This window comes from Sceloporus occidentalis, unplaced genomic scaffold (assembly GCF_023333645.1).
Source record: "Sceloporus occidentalis isolate IW3139 unplaced genomic scaffold, rSceOcc1.0.p SCAF_3, whole genome shotgun sequence".
Lineage (NCBI taxonomy): Eukaryota > Metazoa > Chordata > Lepidosauria > Squamata > Phrynosomatidae > Sceloporus > Sceloporus occidentalis.
In genome coordinates this window covers 182006819-182028466 of record NW_028316983.1, presented here as the reverse complement: position 1 = coordinate 182028466, position 21648 = coordinate 182006819, and the positions used below count along the sequence as shown (strand labels likewise).

Here is a 21648-nt window from a genome sequence, read left to right as displayed (position 1 = left end):
TTTTTAAAAAGCAGTAACCTGTGGTATGTGTATGGATGCTGGGAGGTGGATGAGAAATAGAATGTCCTGAATTTCCTCAAGACAGTTCATTGTACAGATCTCCAGAGGTTGAGACACAGCTTTTAACACATGCCCCCCTGCACTCCTAAAGTGAACTGGTTTTTTTAAAAAGTTCTTCCTTAGAAGAGTGCAATGGTTTGTAGAAATAATGCAGTTTGTCCCCACTTTTAACTCCCATGGCCCCATCCAACAGAATCCTGAGATTTGCAGTTTGGTAAAGCAACAGAGAGCCAGTGTGGTATAGCAGTTTGAGTGCTGGACTCAGGGAGTCTGGTTTGAATCACCACTTGACTATGGAAACCCACTGGGTAACCGTGGGCAAGTCACCCTCTCTCAGCCTCAGAGGAAGTTAAAAACAAACCCCCTCTGAACAAATTCTGCTAAGAAAATCCTGTGATATGGTCATGTTAGGGCTGTGTCAGAAATTACTTTAAGGCATGCAACAGGTAGTCATCAGATGAGAGTGTTAAGATGAGAATACAGAGAAAGCCACTGACTTTACTGCACTGTTGCTCACAGCAGAAACAAAAACAAGTAGAGGTGAGCCTAAGTTAGGGATGTCCCTCTGGCAAGTGTAGGTACTCAAATCGAGGGAATAAATGTGTAGCTGGCAGCCCTTCTTCCACTAGGGCATGGATGGTAGTCATGGAGTGTCCTTATGTTGTATTGCAGGAGTTCCCAGGCAGCATAGTCAAGGGTCAGGAATGCTGGGAGCTGCACTCCAGCAGCTGGAGTGTGGCAGGATTTCCACCTTGCTGTAACAGCTGCAGGTTTTTCATCACCTGTTTTAAGATGGGTTGTTTTGAGTGTGTGTTGTAACGTTTACAAATCAACTAGAAATTAGAATAAATTAATGGGATAACTGATGTACTGATGTTATGAAGCCCAATCCTATTCATGCATGCTCAGAGTTAGACCTTATTAAGCGTGCAGAGTACAGCAAGACCTGAGTGAGCAAGATACTGAGAGTATGCTTTATTGACCATTGTGAGGTGTATTCTGAATCGACAGGTAAGGGTGCTTTTAATATTTCATTCAGCTGAGGAATTCACATGTAGATAATAATAATAAGAAGAAGTTTTATTTGTAGACCGCTATTCTGCAATGATCATAGCGGTGTACAGTAAAAATTGCAATACAAAATTAGCCCCTACCCACCCCCTCACTCCCTCCAGGCTGGATGATGACAGTTGGCTGTGGAGGGAGGGCTCTGTCACTTCAGATAGATCCTGTCTTTTGTGCAATGAGGTCTTATAGCCTCTTGGAGAAAAAAGAAGCTGACAGCATGAGCTTAGAGTGACTCCATGAATCTCATAAGGCCTTCTTTTGAGGAGGAGTATTCAGGGGTGATTTTGATAGTTCCTTTGAAATATATATTGTAGATTTGAGTTTGCTTTCTCAGATGCATGTGGTGGAGACATCTGAGGAAATACAGTAGGATCGAATCTACAAAAGCGCATGCTACCAACTTCTTTCAGTTAGTCTCAAAGGTGCTACAAGATCCCTCTCCATACTGATTTTTCAGACTAACACAACTTTTGTCGTTGAATCTAGATCTCATGTCATCTAAATGAAAAGGGCTCAAAAGAGGTACTTTAGTGAGCTCAGATGCTTCATGTGTTCACTGAAATTTGGGATTGTAATTTGTCTGTATAAGCGTTTCTATGAAGACCAGCGTAATGTAATGATTTGAGTGCTGGATTAGGATACTGGGAGACCAAGGTTCACATCCCAGCTGAACCCTGTGATAGGTTTGCCTGCGTGTTGCCAATCTGGTGACTTTCACACCAAAATGGGTACTTTTCAGAGCCTTTGGTGTGATTTTGGTGATTGGTTTTAATGGTAATTTTGAGAGTTGAAATAAGTGTTTGGTGAGATATGTGGGGGATTTGGTGAGTTTTGGCCAAGCGTTTGGGGAATTATCTTGCAGGTTTGTTGGCAACACTGCTTTAGGACGGTCATAAGTTGGAAATGATTTAAAGACACAGGGCAACAACAAGCAGCTTCTCTTCCATTTATAAGACTGATCATGCAGCCTCTCAAGACCTCTTGCCTAATGAAGAAAGCTGTACAGCTTGCACATTTCTGAGTGGGGGGGGGGGGGGTTTGGCCGACTACAGTGCCTCAGCAAACTACAAATCCCACAATTATGTAGGACAGAGCCACAGCTGCTTTAACTCTGCAGTGGGGCTCAGTTCTCTGTTTTAAATCTTCCACAAGCACCTGGGAAACCTTTGAAGTGTCTTATGTGAAGGTGAAGGCTTTCATGGCCGGCATCCATAGTTTTTTTGTGGGCTTTTCGGCCTCTGTGGCCATGTTCTAGAACGTCAGGAATAAACTCTTCCAGAACATGGCCACTTAGCCCCAAACCCCCACAAAAAACACTATTTATATAGGTCCACAACACACTGTAGAAATAACCCAGTTTGAGACCCCTTTAACTACCCTGGCTCAGGGTTAGGGAATCCTGGGATTTGTAGTTTGTTGTGGCAGTGGCACCAGACAGAGACTGCTAAATGTACCAGAAAAGCCACAGTTCCCAGAATTACCTAGCATTGAGCCAGGGCAGTTAAAACGCTCTCAAACTGGATTGTTTCTGCAGTGTATTTGGGATTCAAGAGACCACTTTAACTGCTCTGGCTTGGCCCTAGGGAATCCTGAGAATTGTAGTTTATTGTGGTCCCAGAGCTCTCTCTGAAAGAGAAAGCTAAATGCCTCACGATACTACAGTTCCCAGAATTCCCTAGCATTGAGGTCAGCGCAGCTAAAACGCTCTCAAACTGGACTATTTGTGCAGTGTGTGTTTTGGACTTTAATAAGTGTCTTATTAATGACGACAAAAGAGAGCAAAGAGTCCTATTGCTGTCGCTCTTTCTCCTCAGGAGCCCCGCCTTCTTTTTTTGTTTTTGTTTGGCGAGGCCGACCGTTACAGAAAGCCGTCGCGAGCCCCGCGTCGTCCAATCAGAGAGCCGCAACGCTTTCCTTTCGCATCGACCAATAGAAAGCCGCCGGCGTTTTTAGCCCCTCCCCCTCAACCACCCCGCCCCTTTCTTAAACGAATTCTGGAGCGCGGCGGCGGGGTTCGAGTTTGCCAAGAAGCGTCAGGTAAGAAAGGAAAAGGGAGGACGAGGAGGAGGCGCATGCGCAGTCGTCCGGAGAGGAGGGGCGGCCAAGGCATCTATTTTTTCCTTCCTTCCTTCCTCAGCGCGCGCAAAGGACTCGCGCGCCTACGGGGTCTCCTTCCCTGCCGCCTCTCTTTCGAAGGGCGCCTCGCGCACTAATAATAACGAACCACCGAAGACGCACGTCCCGTTTCTATTCGTTTTGGCTCCGTAAGCGTTCCGTAGTTTTTTTTGTCTGACTGAAGCTGCATCCACATTGGAGATATAACCCGGTTTGGCACCGCTTTAATTCTTTTTCTGGCTCAAGGCTATGGAATTCTGGGAGTTGGAGTTTGTTATGGGCCCAGAGCGGAACTCCAACTCCCAGAATTCCATAGCCTTGAGCCAGAAAAAGAGCTAAAGCGGTGCTTATTTCTCCAAAACATACAGCAGTGCTAGAGGATTCTGGGAACTGTAGTTTTGTGACATTTAGCCTTCTCTTGTCAGAGAGTACTCTGGTTCCCACAATAAACTACACTTCCCAGGATTCCACAGCACTGGGTTAAAGCAGTTAAAGCCGTCTCAAAATCTGGGTTTATTTTCTGGAGTGTGGACTGGACCTCCAATTACTCAAAGCGCTACACAACTCTGGCTCTCGTCATCCACACTGCAGTAGAAATAATTACAGTTTGAGCCCACTTTTAACTGCCACTTCACCATCCTTACTACGGTTTGTGCTTTGGTGAGCTCTCTGGCAACGAAAGCGACAACCTTGTGAAACCACAGCTCCCAAGTGTCCATAGGATGGAGCTGTGGCATTTAGAAGTGGTGTCAAACCTCATTGTTTCCACCGTGTGTACATGCATCCATTGGAGAGCCAGCCAGGAAGTACTCTGTGACAGGGGGCTGCAGTCGGTTTGAGTGTTGGACTCTGGAGACCAGGGTTCAAATCCTGGCTCGGCCGTGGAAACCCACTTGGTGGCCTTGGGCAAGTCACACTCTCTCAGCCTCAGAGGATGGCAATGGCAAACTCCCTTCTGAACAAACTTGGCCAAGAAAGCCCCTATGATAGGTTCACCTTAGGGTTGCCATAAGTTGGAATGGACTTGAAGGCCCACAAAACAAACACACAGAGGTCTCCCCTTGGTCAAAGAGCTTTGCAAGGAGGAAGAGGAGTGGAGGCTCTTCTCTGTGGTGGAAAGAGACAGAGGAAGGAGAGCCCATTTGAGTGTAAACAATGTTTAATTCCCACACCGCACCCACCTTTAGTGCGAAATGCAGGGAATTGATGCCCTGCTCCTGTGTCTGTTGGAATTACGAACGCTTGGGTTGGAGGCAGGATTAACCCAGCTTTTCGCTGCCTGAAGGAGCCTTAATAGCTGTGTGTCACCTTCTGTTGTTGGTATCAAAACAGGTTGAGTTTCCCTTAGCCAATGCACTTGGGACCAGAAGTGTTTTTTTTTAATTTCAGATTATTCATTTATTTATTTATATTGGAATACCTGTATTTACATATGTGTACATAATGAGTATGTAGTAGAGAGATCTTGTTGCACCTTTGAGACTAACTGAAAGAAAGAAATTGGCAGCATGAGCTTTTGTAGACTGAAGTCTACAATTTCTTTCAGTTAGTCTCAAAGGGGCTACAAGATCTCTCTACGTATTCTCCAGACTAACATGGCTATGTCTTTGAATGTACATAATAAGGTATCTTGAAGATGCGACCCAAATTTAAAGAACAAAGTTCATTTATGCTTTGTATACACCTTATGGGCGTTGTTGTTACGTGCCTTCAAGTCGTCGTTTCTGACTTATCGTGGGGTTTTCTTGGCAAAGATGTCTTCAGAGGAGGTTTGCTATTGCCTTCCCCTGAGGCTGAGAGCATATGACTTCCCCAAGGTGCCCCACTGGGTTTCGTGGCCAAGTGGAGGCTGAAACCCTGATCTCCAGAGTCATAGTCCAACACTCAAACCTCTACACATAGCCCAAAGGTAATCCTGTACAATATTTTAAATCATTTTGTGCATGAAACAAAGCTTTGTGTACATTGAACCATCAGAAAGGAATGGTGTCACTATCGCAGCCACCCATGAGAAAAGTTTTGGTTTTTGGAATACAGTGGGCTGTCCACATTGTCTGAGGTTAGGGACTTAAGGCTCTGATAAAAGTGGAAAAACTGCAAATAAAAATCAATTTTTTAAACATGAGAGAACACCAGTCTAGGAATCGCAAGGTCCTCTAGTGCAACTCTGTGGTCAACATCCTCTACAAGTTGACCATAGAATCTCACAGGAGGACCTACAAATGCCTACAGAAGTGTAGGAATCTTGTAAGTCCTCCATCGTGACTCTGTGGTCAGCTTCTGGCAGAGTTGTGCTGGAGGACCTAGAGATTCCTAGAGAGAACATATAAATCCTGTGAATAATCAGATCCACAAACGTCAGAGCCGCAAATGAGGAGGGCTGACTATTTCAGAGATCTGGATAAGGGATATTCAACCTGTAATATCCTTTCTGAGAGACTGATAGCATGAATAAAGTTGAATGGGTGCTCAGCCCCATAACTCATATGTGGAAAGCTAGCACTGTTTTTGATGGTGTTTAATGTGAACAGTGTTTCTGATAGTGTGCAGGGCTGCACCAAAGCTCTCTAGGGCAACCTGTCTCTGGGTTGGAATCCTCTTGGTAATCCCTTCTTGCCAAAGTAGATCTATCTAATCATTGGGTTTTATATAGGTGTTGACTCAGCATCCACAATCCCATCCAATAAGTCTGCTCTAATTGGGACTGCAGATACAATTCAGCCTCTTACAGTTGGGGGACTTTGGCTGGCAGGTTGTGAGCAAGGTACTGTTCCTATCTGAGCAGGGGAGTTTATATCCACATAATGTTTTGAGTCATAAGTGGGAATTACTTGTTTTTTGATAGTTGCAGTAAAAATGGCTTTGAAAATGAATCTCTGAGAGTTTAAAAGAGGCAATTAGTGCTATAAAAAGGATTTTTTTTTGCTTTATATTTTTCAAAGAACTTCAGATGAATCCTGTACTTGTGTGAACATGCATGCATCTTTGGAGTTAATTAAAACTTTGTTTTAATGGAGCATATGTGCTGTACACAAGAAGTGGATGGCCATTTTCAGTAGTTTCACTGGTTTAACCTTTTCTAAGTAAATCAAGATTTTGTCAGATACTAATAGAGAGCAAGTTTTTTCCCCCTCAGCTCCCTTTATTTGTGTGAGACTTTTAGAAACAAAATACAGTCGACTTTAAAAGTTAAATTTAGAGCTTGCATTGTAAGTGTACTCAAATAGTTCTTTCCTTTTAAAAAATATATGTTCTCTGGTTTTTTAAATTTGTGTTTCATCTTTAATGTAAGCTAAGTTTATTTTCTTGCAAATAATGTAATTCTTTAATAAGGCTCTTAATTTTTTCTATTGGTAGCTTCATTTTGGACTCCTGTATTTTGGTTTTGAAGAACTTGAGATATTTGTTTCCAGTCTTTTAAATATGTCTTTCTTTGTTTTGGGAATTTCTAGGCCTTATTGTGAAAGATAAATCACTAAGCAGCTTTCAGTGTCTGTCTCTGAGAAAGGAGTGGAAGGACTGTGATGAAAAGAATAAAGTCAAGTTGCAACTTTGATTTTTTCTTGAATATTGAACCACGATAAAGCTGTCTCTGCCAGAAAGTGTATCACACAAGAAATCCCCAAATATTGGTTAATAGAAATAAGATACATGATACTGTTACTTGCTGGTTGTGCCTAACACTTTACTAAAGCTTTAGAGCCATTATGAAAGAACGGTATTATGGAAGACTTAAGATACATTGTGGATGAGACATTACCAAGCATTTTGGACCATTCACCAACGGGCCACACTAGTGAAATTCTGGATAATATCACACTTTCATCAAATCTTGGTTTACCAGTTGCTGCTTCAACTGAAGCCAGGCAAAAAACTGATCCTCATGACAGGTAAGACATCTGTTACAACTAAAAATAGAAATGAGACAATAGGGAAGGATGTGTTCACTGAAGAACTGCTCATTCCTTTTTGTTTCTAAATGTGGATTTTTTTTCCAGGCATGAATTTCCACTTCATAAATCATTGTATGATTCAAGGTAAAAATTAAATTTAGATAAGTATTAGGAAGCTTAAATTTCCTTCCAATTGTTCTGCAAAAGATGTTTCTTTTGACAGAATAAGGATCGTGGCTCATACTGAAATTTATTGCTAGCATTCTCTCAAACGTAGCATAGTTTATATGCAGAGGAATTCGAAAGTGTTTCTATCTAAAAAAGTTTTCTATTTTGCGTCTCTCTTGTCATCAAATAGAAACTTGGGTAAATTTGTGAAACTGGAAGTCAGTGAGTGAATACAGGTGAACATTTCCATGTTAAGCAACCTTTTAATGGTTAAGCAGGGAAGGTTTTCATTTGATATATGTTTTATCAGCTTTTAACCTTTGTATGATTTTTAAATGGTTTTATAGTGTTTTAATGTGGGTTTTTTAAATTGTTTTAAAAACCTTTTTGTAAATATTTTTAATTTGTTGTTCTGGAAACTGCCTTTGGTCCCCATCCTGGGAGAAAGGCATCATATAAATAAAGTAAATAAATAAATGTTAAGAATTTTGCCCAATTCTTAAGTGTTTGATAGAGGGCTACAGTGCAGATAAGTAAGGTTTGACATATCTGTTTCTCTTCCTACCAAATCAGCTCCAGAGCATTCTCTGGGTCAGATTTTTTCTGGGATGGGGGAATGGGGAATCCCTTCCTTAGAGGTCTTCAAACAGAGGCTGGATGGCCATCTGTCGGGGATGCTTTGATTGTGATTTCCTGCATGGCAGGGGGTTGGACTGGATGGCCCTTGTGGTCACTTCCAACTCTACGATTCTATGATTCTAGATTCACCATCAAGTTGCCAACTGGTTATTTTTAAAGCCTCCAGTGTTTTAACATACAGTACAATACCAAGTTTGGCGGGTGGGCACTTTCACCATCTTTTTATTACAAACAACAACAAATCTGCAGTTGAAAACCATAGTGACCATCCTGTTATGTCAAACCATGTGAGTAAGAAATAATAGTGTAGAGTGGTTTGCAGCAAAATAAAGAGTGGTCTGTGGAAGTCCTTGGTTTTAAATGGGGATCACTACATATGCAGAGACAAACAGCTGCAGTGCCATGTTACTACGTCAGCAGGAATTTCAAAAGGATCTTGGCCCTCAATTTTCAGTAGTAGTCTTACAATAGATTATAATGCTATGTTTTTCCTGTAAAGTACTGAATGTGGGTTTTTCCCCCCCTCCCAAATATAGAGTTGAGAGCATACAGGATAATCAGATCTGTTTTTCTTTCTGCAGACTTTGTGATCAAGCGTCTTATATGGAAAGGCAATTGTCTTCTCCATTAACATCTTCTTGCAGTGGTGAATCTGATTCTGATCCAAGAAAGAAGCTGATACTTAACCTTCAAGATACTGTGTAAGAAATGAATTAATTTTAGTTGTATTTTTGAAATTATTCTTTTTTAAAAGTGGAATTTACAGTAAGAAGGGGCTCCCTTCTGCTTGTGGATTAAAACCTCACAATGGATACATATTATAATAAATACTAATAGTTCTTGAAGTTAAATAGGTCTCATAAAATCTAACCTAAGTGGTGTTGTAAGTCATCAGGAGTTCAAGGAGGAGGATTTACTTCATTTATTTATATGTATGTATATGCTTCAAGTCGTCTGTTGGCTTATGGCTACCCTATTAATTTCATAGGATTTTCTTAGGCAAGGAATACTCCGAAGTGGTTTTGCCTGTTCCTTCCTCTGTAATGTAGCTTACAGTACCTGGTATTTGTTATTGGTCTCCCCTCCAAAAAGTAACTAGGGATGACCCTGCCTAGTTTCCAAGAACAGAAGGGGTCTGGTGCCTTTATCATATTTAGACAATATTTTATGTGTATCTCACCTTCTCCGTAGAACTAGAACTCAAGGTGGCTTACAAATTTTAAAAAGCACAATATAGCTAAAAACATAAAGGGTTATCATTAATATACAATGAATTTATCAATAACATTAAAAGCAATTTAAAGTATGCATTACAAAGAATAAAAGTTTAAAAGTGGCACAATGAAGCAGTAGTGTTAAAATGTCTTTATATAAAACAGTTGGATAATAACATGTATATTAGAAATTATTGCCTTGGTTCTAATATTATGAGTTAATGTTAATAAATAATATAACACATACATAGCCTTGAGATGTTAAACGAATCTCTGCTCAAATTTTTCTCAGGTTAATTGCATTAGATGTCACTGACAAAAGAAAACCCAGTGCTATGTTGCTGATTATGTGACTAGCAACTTCTCTAATGTGAGGCCATATGTTCCTCTAAGAAATAAATCTTAATGCATGATCCTTCTAGATTAAGTATACAGTGCCTCTATGATGTATTGTGATCTTCCCAAATAAAAGGTCCATTCAAGAAAAATCCATTTCTAATTGAGACTGCATAAACAGGTGTTACTAGTAACACTGTTGTGTTTATTTTTTTAAAATATACTGGATAAAGTGCATTCCCCAGTATATCGACACATACATGTGTTTTTAAGTCTTTTAACTTAGTTTTCTATTTGTTATAAATAGCAAAATATTTTTTTTCTTGCTGTTCAAAATAAATCATTGGCTAGATTACATTTAGCTCTACATCTTCCTCTATAGAACTTGAGGAATGATATACATTTTTAATTTCCTTTCTAAAACATTGTAACTAATGCCTGGATAAATTGTACTTGGAGCTATATTCTGTAGATAGTGCTAGAGATCTCTGAGTGTGTTTTGGCATATATAGCTGAATAGATTTAATTAAACAATACTGCTAGAGGTGACAGTACATAAAGCTGCAAAGTAAGTAACTTGTAGAGTTATGATTAAAGACTTTATCCTAATTTATTCTCAGGGAAAACTGTAATAAAACAACAGAAACTTGCTTGGAGTCGGATCAGAATGAATCTGATTTGCAAAGAAGACAAACCCAAAATTATGCTGGTAAATGCTTGGATAACCTTCAGGATATTGTGCATGAGAGGCTTTCACATTTGGAAGGTATACAGTTTCAGCCATATTTCCTGTTGTTGTATTTAGGTTTGGCATGAGACAGGCCCTCCTGGAATGCTGCTTAATGTGTGTTTTGGCACTGCACTGCAGAAATAATGCAGTTTGACACCACTTTTCATGTTTTGTGAGATACTTAGCCTACTCTGTCAGAGAGATCTGGTGCCACAATGAACTACAAATTTCAGGATTCCAAAGGATGAAGCCATAACTGTCATGGAATCCTAGAATTTGTAGTTCATTGTGGCACTAGAGCCCTCTGACAGAGTAGGCTAAGTATCTCATAAAACTACAAAGATTTCCATAGCAAGGAGCCATAGCATTAGGATTATCAAAGCATTATTTCTGCAGTACATATTAAAGTTGTCAGTATGATATTCTCTCTCCCCCCCTTAAAATCCTAATAAGATATTCTAGATGAGGCGAGGAAGTGACCAATAACAGAACCACAAGTGTTATCTTTAGTCATTGGGGAGATTCTTGCAGTAGGGGGAGAGAAATGGAAAAGAGGAGAGGAGATGGAATTAAGTGCCTGAAAAGTCATAGATGGCTAGAATTCTTAAACATTGTTTTAATCTCTAGTGTGTGTGCTGTAATGATTTGAGCACTCGACTAAGGACACTGGGAGACCAGGGTTCAAATTCCAGCTTGGCCATGGAAATCCACTGGATGATCTTGAGCAAATCATACTCTCTCAGCTTCAGAGGTTGGCAGTGTCAGCCCCTCCTCTGAAGAAACATGCCATGAAAACCCTATGTCATAAGTTTAAAATGACTTGAAGGTCTACTGCAGCAGTAAGCTTCTCCAATTATATATTTGAAGGACAGGGCAGATAAATCAGTGGTGTGCTACCTGCTTCCTCGGGGAGCCACATGTACTCCAATCCCTTAATTGTACCCCCAGGTCCTTAGGTATCACCTTCATAGGTGCCCTGACTCCACCTTTCTGCTGATGTTGTTGATTCCCACCCCTTCATAGCTAATTTCTTTGGCAGTTTTCCATAGACTGGTCTTTCGCCACTGCTGTGATGAAAAAGTACTCAGAATGATGCAGCATCAGAATCCACAAACCATGGGTTGCCCTGCCTAGCAGTTATCTGTAGAGACAGAGTCACATGAGCAACATCTATATCTGTTTCAAAGTGATCTATAAGAGGATTTTTGATATAGGGAACAGAGATCCTTCATCCATTCAAGGATCAGCCTACAGATCACTCTTTCACTGGAGGGGGAAAAGCATGAAGACTTTTTTCCTTCTCAACAAGGAAAGAACCTAACTGGAAAGAATAACATATTACCGTAATTACTGTAAAGGGTTTGCATTGTAGTCTAAATTAATGAATGATGAAAAATACTTTACTAGTTTATATTTATTTAAAGGTTTTTGTTCTTTTTTAAAACCATAAAATAGTGAATGAGTGACACTACTGCATCCTCCCTCCCCCCCGTTTCTGTTGCCATATTTAAGACAAAATAATGACCTTTGCATAGCAAAGATAATATCTACATTTTACTAGCATATGTACTGTTGTGAAATTCCTCTCAAACTCTTGACTTCATCCAGTATTTGGGATCTGGTTGTTAGTACATTCAGATTAAATATCATAGAAGAAAATGGTTGCTCTTTAATTTTCAGATTTGACATCTACAGCATTTGCTTCATTGGAAAAAGGAAGTGAAAACAACAAGGTAACTTTCTTCATTGTAATAATGTAGCCTTAATTACTAACACAAACTTTTTATAGGAGTTCATTATAACTTATTATGATAACTTATTGCATTTTGCTGAAAGGTCACAGCTACCCTGGATATGTTTTCTGAATCATGTTTGCATTGCAGTAAACCTCTTATGTTCTGATTCTGGTTGTACTATTACAGGAAAGTAAACATTATACGCTGTTGGAAAAAAGAGATTTTTAAAAAACCATTAGAAATTATTTAAAGCAAATTTCTCACTTGGAAATCTGAATTTTGTTCTAAAAAGGTTCATCCTAATTTTTTGCCATGTCAATAAAATGTAGTACAGTCAGCCCTTCTAATCCTGGGTTTTTGGATCCATGAATTCGAACAACTGCAAATTATCATGCCCTTTATTGTTAAATAGTAGTGATGTGAATGTGGACACTGAAGCGTCCATGTTCATATCATCACCAGATGATGCATTTCATCCATACACATTCAGTAGATGCTGCACCTTACTTGCATCATCTGCTTTATCCAGGAATATGATTCATCTTACCGTTTTATTTACCTCCTTTTTAAGTTCTTTTTTATATCCCTTTTCCTCTTGAAAAGGTAGAAGAAGTAGTCCAAATGGGAATGCATTATCAGGTTTTGTATATGACATTAGAATTGTGGGAGTGCCATTTTTTGGTTTCTTTCACCTATAAGTGCCGATTAGCAGGCTGACATTTCTACTGGGCTACCCAACATGACTGAGAGCTTTCAACGTTTAGGTCCAAAACACACTGCAGAAATAATCTAGTTCTAGATCACTTGAACTGCCCTGGCTCAGTGCTATGGAATCCTGGGAACTGTAGTTTATTGTGGCACCAGAGTGCTCTGACAGAGATGGCTAAATATCTCACAAAACCACAGCTCCCGTAATTCCCTAGCATAGAGCCAGGGGAAAGCAGTTTCAAACTGGATTATTTTTGCAGTGTGTTTTGGGCCTCAGTCATCCCCAATTCAGACCATGTCTTTATTTCTCCCAAAGCATGCATTGCTTTATACTTGCTAGCACTGATACTCATTTCCCATTTTCTCCCTCGTTTAGCCAGCTTTGGAAGTTCTTTTTGGAGTTTTTCAGCCCACTTAAGGCTTCCTGTCTCAGCTAATTTACCATTGTTTGCAGGCTAGACCATCTCACTGCTTGTTGCTAATTTAAAATGATTTCTGAAGAATTACGGAGCACATACAAACATTGTTAGAGAGTCTCTGTTTTACTTGTGTTATCTGCTTCAAGTTGTTAACCTATTGCTATTCAATAACAAGTCTCTATTATTTGTAAATAAGATTTCTCAGAATCCTTTGTGAAGAGACTTGGTCAAAACCATTTTGAAAGTCAAAGTATATTACATCTTTTGAAATACTCCTACGTACAAACTGTTCACCTTTGAAAGAATTCCAAATAGTTGATGATTTTGTAGATAGTGTGCTGATTCTTTTTCAAGAAGATTTGTTCTTCTATATTTTTTTTCAAATGCTTTCCACCTGTTTCCCTGAGGCAGAAGGGCTTGTAAATTATTGGATATTCTTTCAAACATTTAACATGGGGTAACTCTGTATCAACTGTTGCCATCCTTAAGGGTTTTTCCTATGGATATCTGTGACATACTGAAGGCTTTGGGACTGATGGACTAAGAAATATTTGGGTTGTACATTTGACTAGTTATTAAAATACACACATTAACTTTGATTTGTAGGTATCATCTTCATTAGAATTTGGTCAGAAATGGATAACAAATAAAACCGATGACACTCCTGTTACTGGCTTTTCCAGATTCATAGAAAATGAAAAACTGTTGAGTTTTGCAAGCCTGGAAGGACATTCTACAGGTACTGTTTAAAATTTTGAATAATCTGCTGTTGTTGTTTGTCAACTCAGCTTCTCATATAGAGTTTCTATGGTAAAAGATGTTGGGAACTGGTTAACTAGTGCTTCCTTTGACACAATACTAATAAGAATTAGCTAAACTGTCACTGCCATTTCCTCGGACAGATCTTCTACTAATGTCACTCCAAATTAATGCTCTGCCTAGTAGTTCCTCTCACTACATTAAGGTGCTTGGCACATGGAGTATGGCTCTTCAACAACAGTCTGTCTGATATGGCAGGTTTCTAGCAGTAGCAAAGTTGCCTTCAGCATAGCCTTTTGCCTCCCAGGAGGAAGCAGTCCCACCACCGTTGAAAACCAGAGCTGTGGTGTGCCTGGAAAAATGTAAAAAGTAGGTAAAATACCTATTTATATTCATAACAAACTTCTTTTCCATATTAGATGATGATATTGGAGATGAGGAGTTCTGTGATGACCAGTTGGAAGCCTACTTTGAGCAGCTTGTATTGCCAGAAAGAGAAGATACAGAGGAACATGGTGAATGTATTGAAGCTATAGAATTGCCTCCAGATCAGGTAATTGAAAGTAAAAATTCCCAATCACTGTAGTGCTTGCTGATGGCTCGTTGAAGTACTATATGTCATAATTCTAGTATTGAATTCACAAACTGGAAGGATAGGTAAAAAGAAAGCATAGTTTTCTTCTTTCTGGATACGCAACAAGGTGGGTACTCATTTTACTGACCTACGAAAGGATGGAAGGCTGAGTCAGCCTTGGAGCCTTGGGATCGAACTCACAACTTTGTGGGTGCAGTATTGGCATTTAACTACTGTGCCACCAAGGCTCCTATTATAGGTTACAATTATAGGTTGTTTCCTTTGTAGACTAAACTGGACAGAATCTGTAACTGTAATATTTTTATTTTTATCTGTGTTTTAATTGATGATGTAATAGCTTGGTATTTTAACTACAGTATTTAGCAGGAACATAATAGGTGGTCTTTCATCACTCTGAGCTCACTTGCTTAATTTTTCCCCCTACCATATGTCATTAGTTTTGACTTAATTAGCCTCATTTGTACAAAGCAAGTCTATATAAGAATATATAGTGTATTTATGTGTGTTAACTAATTGTAGAGAGGATATATGCTGAAATTATGTTTTAAAATTATCTCTTACAATTCTTCAGGAAAAGTTCCAGATGCCTGCTGTTTGCCCGGCAGCAGCCAGAACTGATGCACATGTTGCTAGTGATGAAGAATCATATGGGCACAATGTACAAGATGAACAATTTATGGTGCAATTGGCAGCAGGGGGAGAGGTATGTAAAAATAAAGCTTGGCTAAACTTGTTGTAGAATTGAGATGTTAAGCAGTCAGTGTAATCTGGGAATAAGTGAATGAGTTCTGGTTTGTTGGGATGTTCTAAAATGTTTTTACTATGGACTTAATGTATTTATTTGCTTTTTTTTCTTCACATCAGGAAGATAAATCTAACAACAGTTCCAATAAGTCTCATGTTAGAATAATAGGCAATGTATCTGAGATGTGCACTAAAACAGCAGCTTCACACATTTGTCCAAATATAAGAGGTAGGTTAACTTTGGCAATTCTGTTGTTTATTACATTTCATACTACTGAATGTTGATTGACTTGGAATTAAAGAGTTCATTATTCAGTAACTCCAAAAATATTGCCTTGCCAAATCTTAAATGCCTATTTAAAATAGATATTGCGTAAAAATAAAGCAAGTAAGTGAAACATGCTGTATAGCATGTTAGGTTATTTTGAAAGAAACTTTAAAATGAATCATAAAACACTATAGAAATAAGAAGGTGTTATCAAGTCATACTGCCTACTAAATTGGCTTTTATTACAACCTTACTTTTAAGTCATTGCTATGAAGCAGACATTTGCTGAATGAATTACCTATTGATAATATTAAAGACAAGTATCTAATTTTTTATTGAAGAAAGTCTGTAGAAATGTAGTAATTTTTTTAGGTTGCTCTCAATAATATTTCAGATTTATTGGTTTAAATATCAATTTTTGTTCTGGAGCACTCCACAGAGGTTAAGGCAGGTGGAAGAGCATGCAGGTGAACCAGTAATAGATTTTTGAGGTTGGAATGGCTGTGAACTGAATTCTAGTAGTGAAAATAAGTTTTTGAGCTGAGCATACAGAACAAGAGACCTCTGTTAATTGATTCTTATTTCCTCCTCTCACCCAAATGACCATTGGAGGGCCTTGCCAATTAAAAGCCTGGTGCATCCCTGCTCCAATTCTGGTCATATTTTTGAAATCAGCAGGTAGTGTTCATAATGATGTATGCTAAAGTTCTAGTGACTTAAGCGGACATAACTATTTACCATATTTAATTTTGAATTAGCAATTGTCAAAGCATTTGTACTGCAGGAATTGCCAAATCATTCATAAATTTTAAAATAAAGTGATGTTTATCTTGTGAAAATTCAGAGGTAATGTAAAATATATGATATATTACATTATTCCAGGATATCTTGACCAATCTGGAGAAGATGGAATATCTTTAAAGAGTAATACAGTGATTAATAGCAAAAATTCAAATGGAGAACCTACTGAAAGTCAGCTTCCATGTACTGCTGCTGAAAACACTGGCTGTAATAGGGTAATGACTCTTTGTTCTGGCATAAGCATCTTTCTTTGAGCATCTGTTGACAGTTCCTAACTTCATTTTTGAAGGATTTTTTTCCTGATCAGTTTAATTTTTAATTTTTTATGGTTTCTTAGTCTATGTCCAGTGCAACAAGTATTTATTCCTGTTAATAATTGTCTATTCAGTTTAATGACTTTGGATCTGTTCATGTAATTTGTATCACATTGTCCTTTTCCTAAATCAGATATTAACGGAGGCATACCTAATTGTAATCCAGCATGCTTGGGGCAAAGGATTTGCAGGATGGAAGGGAGATGGAAAGTACAGTGGACCCTTGGTATCTGTTGGGCTTTGGTTCCAAGACTCTCCGTAGATACCAAAATCTGTGGATGCTCAGATGCCATTAAATACAGTGATATAGTAAAATGGTGTCCCTTATATAAAATGGCAAAATCAAGGTTTGCCTTTGGAATTCATATATTTTTTGAATATTTTCAAGCCGTGGATGGTTAAATCCGTGGATAAAGAATTCTTGGATACGGAAGGCCCACTGTACTGTGTATTGCACTATCAGTTATTTATTTAAGTCCTAAACCTGGAACTTAACTTTTTCCAAGCCTAGAACTTAAGGCTTGACAAATCTAGAAAAAAATCTAACTATAAAATTTAATTTCCCCTGTAGTTTTAAACTGTTAATTTTGTCAAGTCTTTGGTGAATAGAAAGGCTTTAATTGTTCACTGAGAGACAACCAACAAAAGATAGTAGTGGATTTAATTGGAGGAGATGTTTTAAGGTGTTAAATATACAAAAAAGGCAGTTCAGAGCCTGGAAGACATAGCTCTTCCAGTAATGCAGCTCAGTTATCAGAGCATATGACAAGGCTTGCATTTAGAGTCTGCATCAGACTGATAAAGGGCTTTGGAGGAGATAATGCTTCTCTTCTCTTTTTTGAGCTGTCCTGTCCCTTTCTTTTGACAAGAAAAGCAAGTTAACCCATTGGTACAGTGCACCCTTGTCTTACACGGGGATCTGTTCTGGACCCCTCTGCATAAGGCAAATAGCACGTATGCTCGAGCCCCACTGAAAATAATGGGGCTTGTGCATGATGCATGGCACGGTGCGCGCTCCATTGAGACTTACGTCGCACGGCTTTCACACATAAAAGGCTCCCGTGTATGACGCGGGCGCACTGTATTTATGTGAAGCCATATATATATATAAAGTTAATAGTGTTAATAGTGAATAGCAGCAAACATTTTTTCATGTATTTTAAACTTACTTTTTTTTCTTTTTGTGTAAGGATGCTACAAACATAACCAGTTCGGAACTAAAACTAGATTCAGTATACTTTAAATGTGTTGCAAATAATACTACTTCTGAGATCTGGAACAAAGAACAGCAAAGCCATTTTTCTAATCTGTGCCAAGAAGCTAACGAAAGTTCTGCTCCTCTGCCTGATGTGTATCTGTCACCAAGTGCTTACAGAGAATCTGAGCACTATGAGTGTGCATTACAAGGTTAGTTTAATGCTAGCTCATGTATCTTGGGGCTTTGACATTCATTTGAGAAGCTGCTGAGTTGATAGATGGCTGCTTTATCTTATAGCACATGACCCAAGTTAATAAATTTAAATTACTGATTTTTAAAAATTTGTAAATGACGGTAGAACAAAAATGTTTCAATCCTTGCATGTATTCAATCATTCTTCCAACTTAACTCATTAATCAAAACATATTATTGTATTTGCTTCCGTCAGTTCATTGACAGTTCTATGATCTCTTCCTGTTGTTCACCCTCCATGCTGCTATGAAAATATGGATAGTAACATCTTTTGGAAAGGACACTTATTGATGTTACTGTGTAATATACTGAGGTTTATAAGAACAGTTGTTTAATTGAGGAAACTTAAGGCACCTCTTAATGCATTTTTCAGATGACTCACCACATAATGTTGTATATCAAAATGAGGAAGGTAAATGGGTGACAGATCTTGCATACTACACCTCATTTGATAAAGAACAAGCATTAAATTGCTCAAACATAAGTGGAGACTTCATAACTGGATGTAAGTGTGATAATATTTTTCATCCCTTAGAAATGTGTTGGTAGTTAATTCATTTACTGACTTTAAAAGAAATTACTTTGTGTTTACAAAATGTGAGAGATACAAGTAATTTGTATTGCTTACTAATCTACAAGCAGATTTCTTGAAACTACTACAGTTCTTCGTATTTTGGGGCTCTGAAATTCATTCAGTAATCAAAGTTTTGTAGCAGGGATCAGGATAGCATGCTTCTCAGAAACTTTCTATTTTTTAAAAAAGCAAGTGTTGGAAAAAGGTCACTGGGATGCCCCACATGTTTTGTAGGCAATGTAATGCAGATGACAGTTGATTGACTCTGAAACAAAAAGACATTTTCATAATCATTAAACACTTTTATGTAAGACAAACAGCCATTGCATTTTAAAATAAACCTTTCAGATATATGAAAGGAGTTAGCTCATCCTGAGTCTAGTGTTTTCTGGGGTTTCAAACTCTGCACAGGATTTGTTTCTTATGAAAACAGCAATACAGATGGGCTTCATATGCCTCAAGTGATTTGTTCAAAAGGCTGCTCCTTGGAGGAATGGACTGACTTTCTGATGGATGTTCCCATATGGTTGCAAGATCATGCAAAGCTTTCAAATTGCATAATTAAAATTACCTGTCCCTTACAAGAAATGAATTAAAACCTATGGTACAGTGCATGCTCCCAGTGCTTATATTTCAACTTGTCTTTAACTCAGTTATCAAGTCTGCTAGCAGATTTTGGAATATGCTGAGAGATTTAACTGTATCCCTTTCTTTCTTACTTGAAAAGCTGAAGCAGTTGCTATGATTGCTCAAGACCAAGAAGAATTTGAGAGGGAACACAAATTTATGCAGGTAGCTAACATTCTGAAGAACCAGTTCTAGAATGACTTTATTTGTACTGATTTTGGTACTTGACTCTTCTGTGTTTGTGACAATTTCAGGAAGAGAAAATGGATCCACAAAATACTTCTGGATTAGGGGATTCATCATGGAAATCATTTAATAATTATAATCCTTTAAAGGCTTCGCAAGCTGACCTTAGCAAAGAGGCCAGTTATTTACGACTCTCTCTGGGAGAGTTCTTTGGTCAGAGATCTGATGCTCTTGGTTGCCTTGGAGGAGGAGGTGATGTGAAACGGGTATGTTGCTGATTTAGACTTACTCTTTTATCAGTGGTTATATGTTTGCTTTTGAAAAGATTGTGGTCTCTTTGAGCCACTAGAGCTGTATTGGCAGACTACAGAAGATGAGCAAAGGGGCTGTAGTTAGGTGACACTGCATAAACATTGTACACAGAACTAGGTTTAGTTTGTGACAGCTAACTAATTTAGTTAGGGCTAGGAAATGTAATACTTGAGATCCTCTGGAGAATGCAGACACGCCATTTTCTTGGTTCTCCTTTTTTAAACAAAAAATGATACCTAATGCTTATCAACTTAATTATTACTAATGTTATTTCTTCATATAGCCTTCTTTTGGTTATCATATTACTTCTCCAGTAAAGAGACAGCCTGTACCTTTGTTGAGACAATCTGATGTATCAAGAGCAAACTTTGATGAACAGAACTTTCAGATGTCTGATAGTCTTCAAGGTAACGTTTATCAAAACTAGTAGTTTAACTGGATTGAAAATATCTTGGGTTTATAATACTTCTTTGTGTGAAACCTTTCACATGATCTGTGCAAAAATCTGCATAATGACATTTGTTTATTTTCATGGGAATTTAGGACTGTATGTGGGTATGATCAGAATACATCGCTTATAGATGATCCTCAAACTAGTATAAATAGTCTGTTGGATATAATTGATGAATTCGGAGCATACACGGGATGTAAAACAGCAAGAAAATTATCTCCAGATTAAGTGGTGAAGTGGAGACTTCATTACCTGCCATGTTTGTAATATGATTTTCATTTAATATTCCAGTGCTGGAATTAAATTTGGCAAATGTTAAAGGAAAGGTTCTGTTTCATTCTCCATGAGACTTAAGGAACAGTCCACAACACTTTGGTTTATTCTCATGTCTAATCCCTAAATCGGCTATCAATTGGGATTCTTGGAAGCTGGTGTGGGATTCTGTGCTGAGTATGAAACATGGTTCAGTCTGTTAATTGTTTCCAGAGACAGCATAAAATGCACTGTGTTCTTTTCCTTGAAGGATGTTATCAGAATGAAACTTGGCTTGCATATTAAGGCATAATTTTGAGTTTCATATCTGAAATCTTGAGTTTAAAATATTTTTATGTTAAAAATGATTTTTATTCACTGTTCAGAAATAACAAAAACATAATAATACACAATATAGAAAACAAACACAGATAAACACATAAACATAAGAACACACATGAAAAACACATTACAATAATGCCTCTTACCCGGAACTGTCCTTCCCCTTAAAAATAAAAAGAATTCCCATTTCTCTAACTATAACCTAACAATTATACTTAGTTTCTCCTCTTAGCTTCTTATCCTCAATACAACACAGGTCCAAAACACGCTGCAGAAATAAGCCAGTTTGAGACTGCTTTAAGTGCTCTGGCTCAGTAACAACAATAACCATTCTTGCATTAAGCAAAGTCCAGCATTATGCCAGATCTCAGCATGTAGGGATGTGCCTTCAAAATGTGTGATTTTTGACCTCAAATGGGTAAACCATCTACATTCAGAGGAGGTGGTGCTTCAGAATGGAATTTCTTCAATCCATCCTGGATCTCTTCTTCTCTCTTCCCTGGATTTAAGGAAAGCCTACTTCCACATTTTGATCCACTCCAAACACAGGTAGCATTTCACTTCATTCATCAGGAAAGCCATTTCTAGTCCAGGGCCCTAACATTTGGACTCTCATCTGCTCCCAGAGGCTTTACCAAATTCATGGTGGCACTGGTAGAACATCTAAGAACACAAGACGTTTTCCTGTACCAGGACAATCTGCTGGTTCATTCCAGCTCAGAGAACAAAGACCCAAAGGAGCTGCCACTTGGACTCACAACAGCTTGCCCAGCTGGGCTACTGTGCGCCTTTCTCCCTTTTTAGCTGACTTCTGTGGAGGATTAGCGGGTAGCACATTCTCTGCTTTTGCTGAAGTGTTTCTATCTTGAAGCTCCCCCCTATTCACA

At 38.4% G+C, this 21648-nt stretch overlaps 1 protein-coding gene across 7 annotated transcripts in view; it reads left to right on the top strand.

Annotated features, from left to right (window-relative positions):
- The first annotated feature begins 1391 nt into the window (after positions 1-1391).
- The window catches only part of LOC149317180 (centrosomal protein of 192 kDa-like), an 82925-nt gene continuing 62668 nt past the window's right edge, over positions 1392-21648 (top strand). The window contains exons 1-16 of one of the 7 annotated variants that reach the window (XM_089516979.1): positions 3098-3165; positions 3266-3392; positions 6696-7133; positions 8525-8644; positions 10114-10259; positions 11904-11956; positions 13693-13825; positions 14265-14398; positions 15012-15143; positions 15305-15413; positions 16335-16468; positions 17758-17974; positions 18391-18522; positions 19319-19383; positions 19473-19670; positions 20000-20123. In XM_089516979.1, the coding sequence (XP_089373105.1) occupies positions 6967-7133; positions 8525-8644; positions 10114-10259; positions 11904-11956; positions 13693-13825; positions 14265-14398; positions 15012-15143; positions 15305-15413; positions 16335-16468; positions 17758-17974; positions 18391-18522; positions 19319-19383; positions 19473-19670; positions 20000-20123 (1864 nt within the window). In that variant the 5' untranslated portion in view covers positions 3098-3165; positions 3266-3392; positions 6696-6966. Of the gene's footprint in view, positions 1407-3097; positions 3166-3201; positions 3393-5884; positions 6008-6695; positions 7134-8524; positions 8645-10113; positions 10260-11903; positions 11957-13692; positions 13826-14264; positions 14399-15011; positions 15144-15304; positions 15414-16334; positions 16469-17757; positions 17975-18390; positions 18523-19318; positions 19384-19472; positions 19671-19999; positions 20124-21648 lie in introns of those variants that run through there. The other 6 variants (XM_089516983.1, XM_089516981.1, XM_089516986.1 and 3 more) reach the window with 6 other exon arrangements.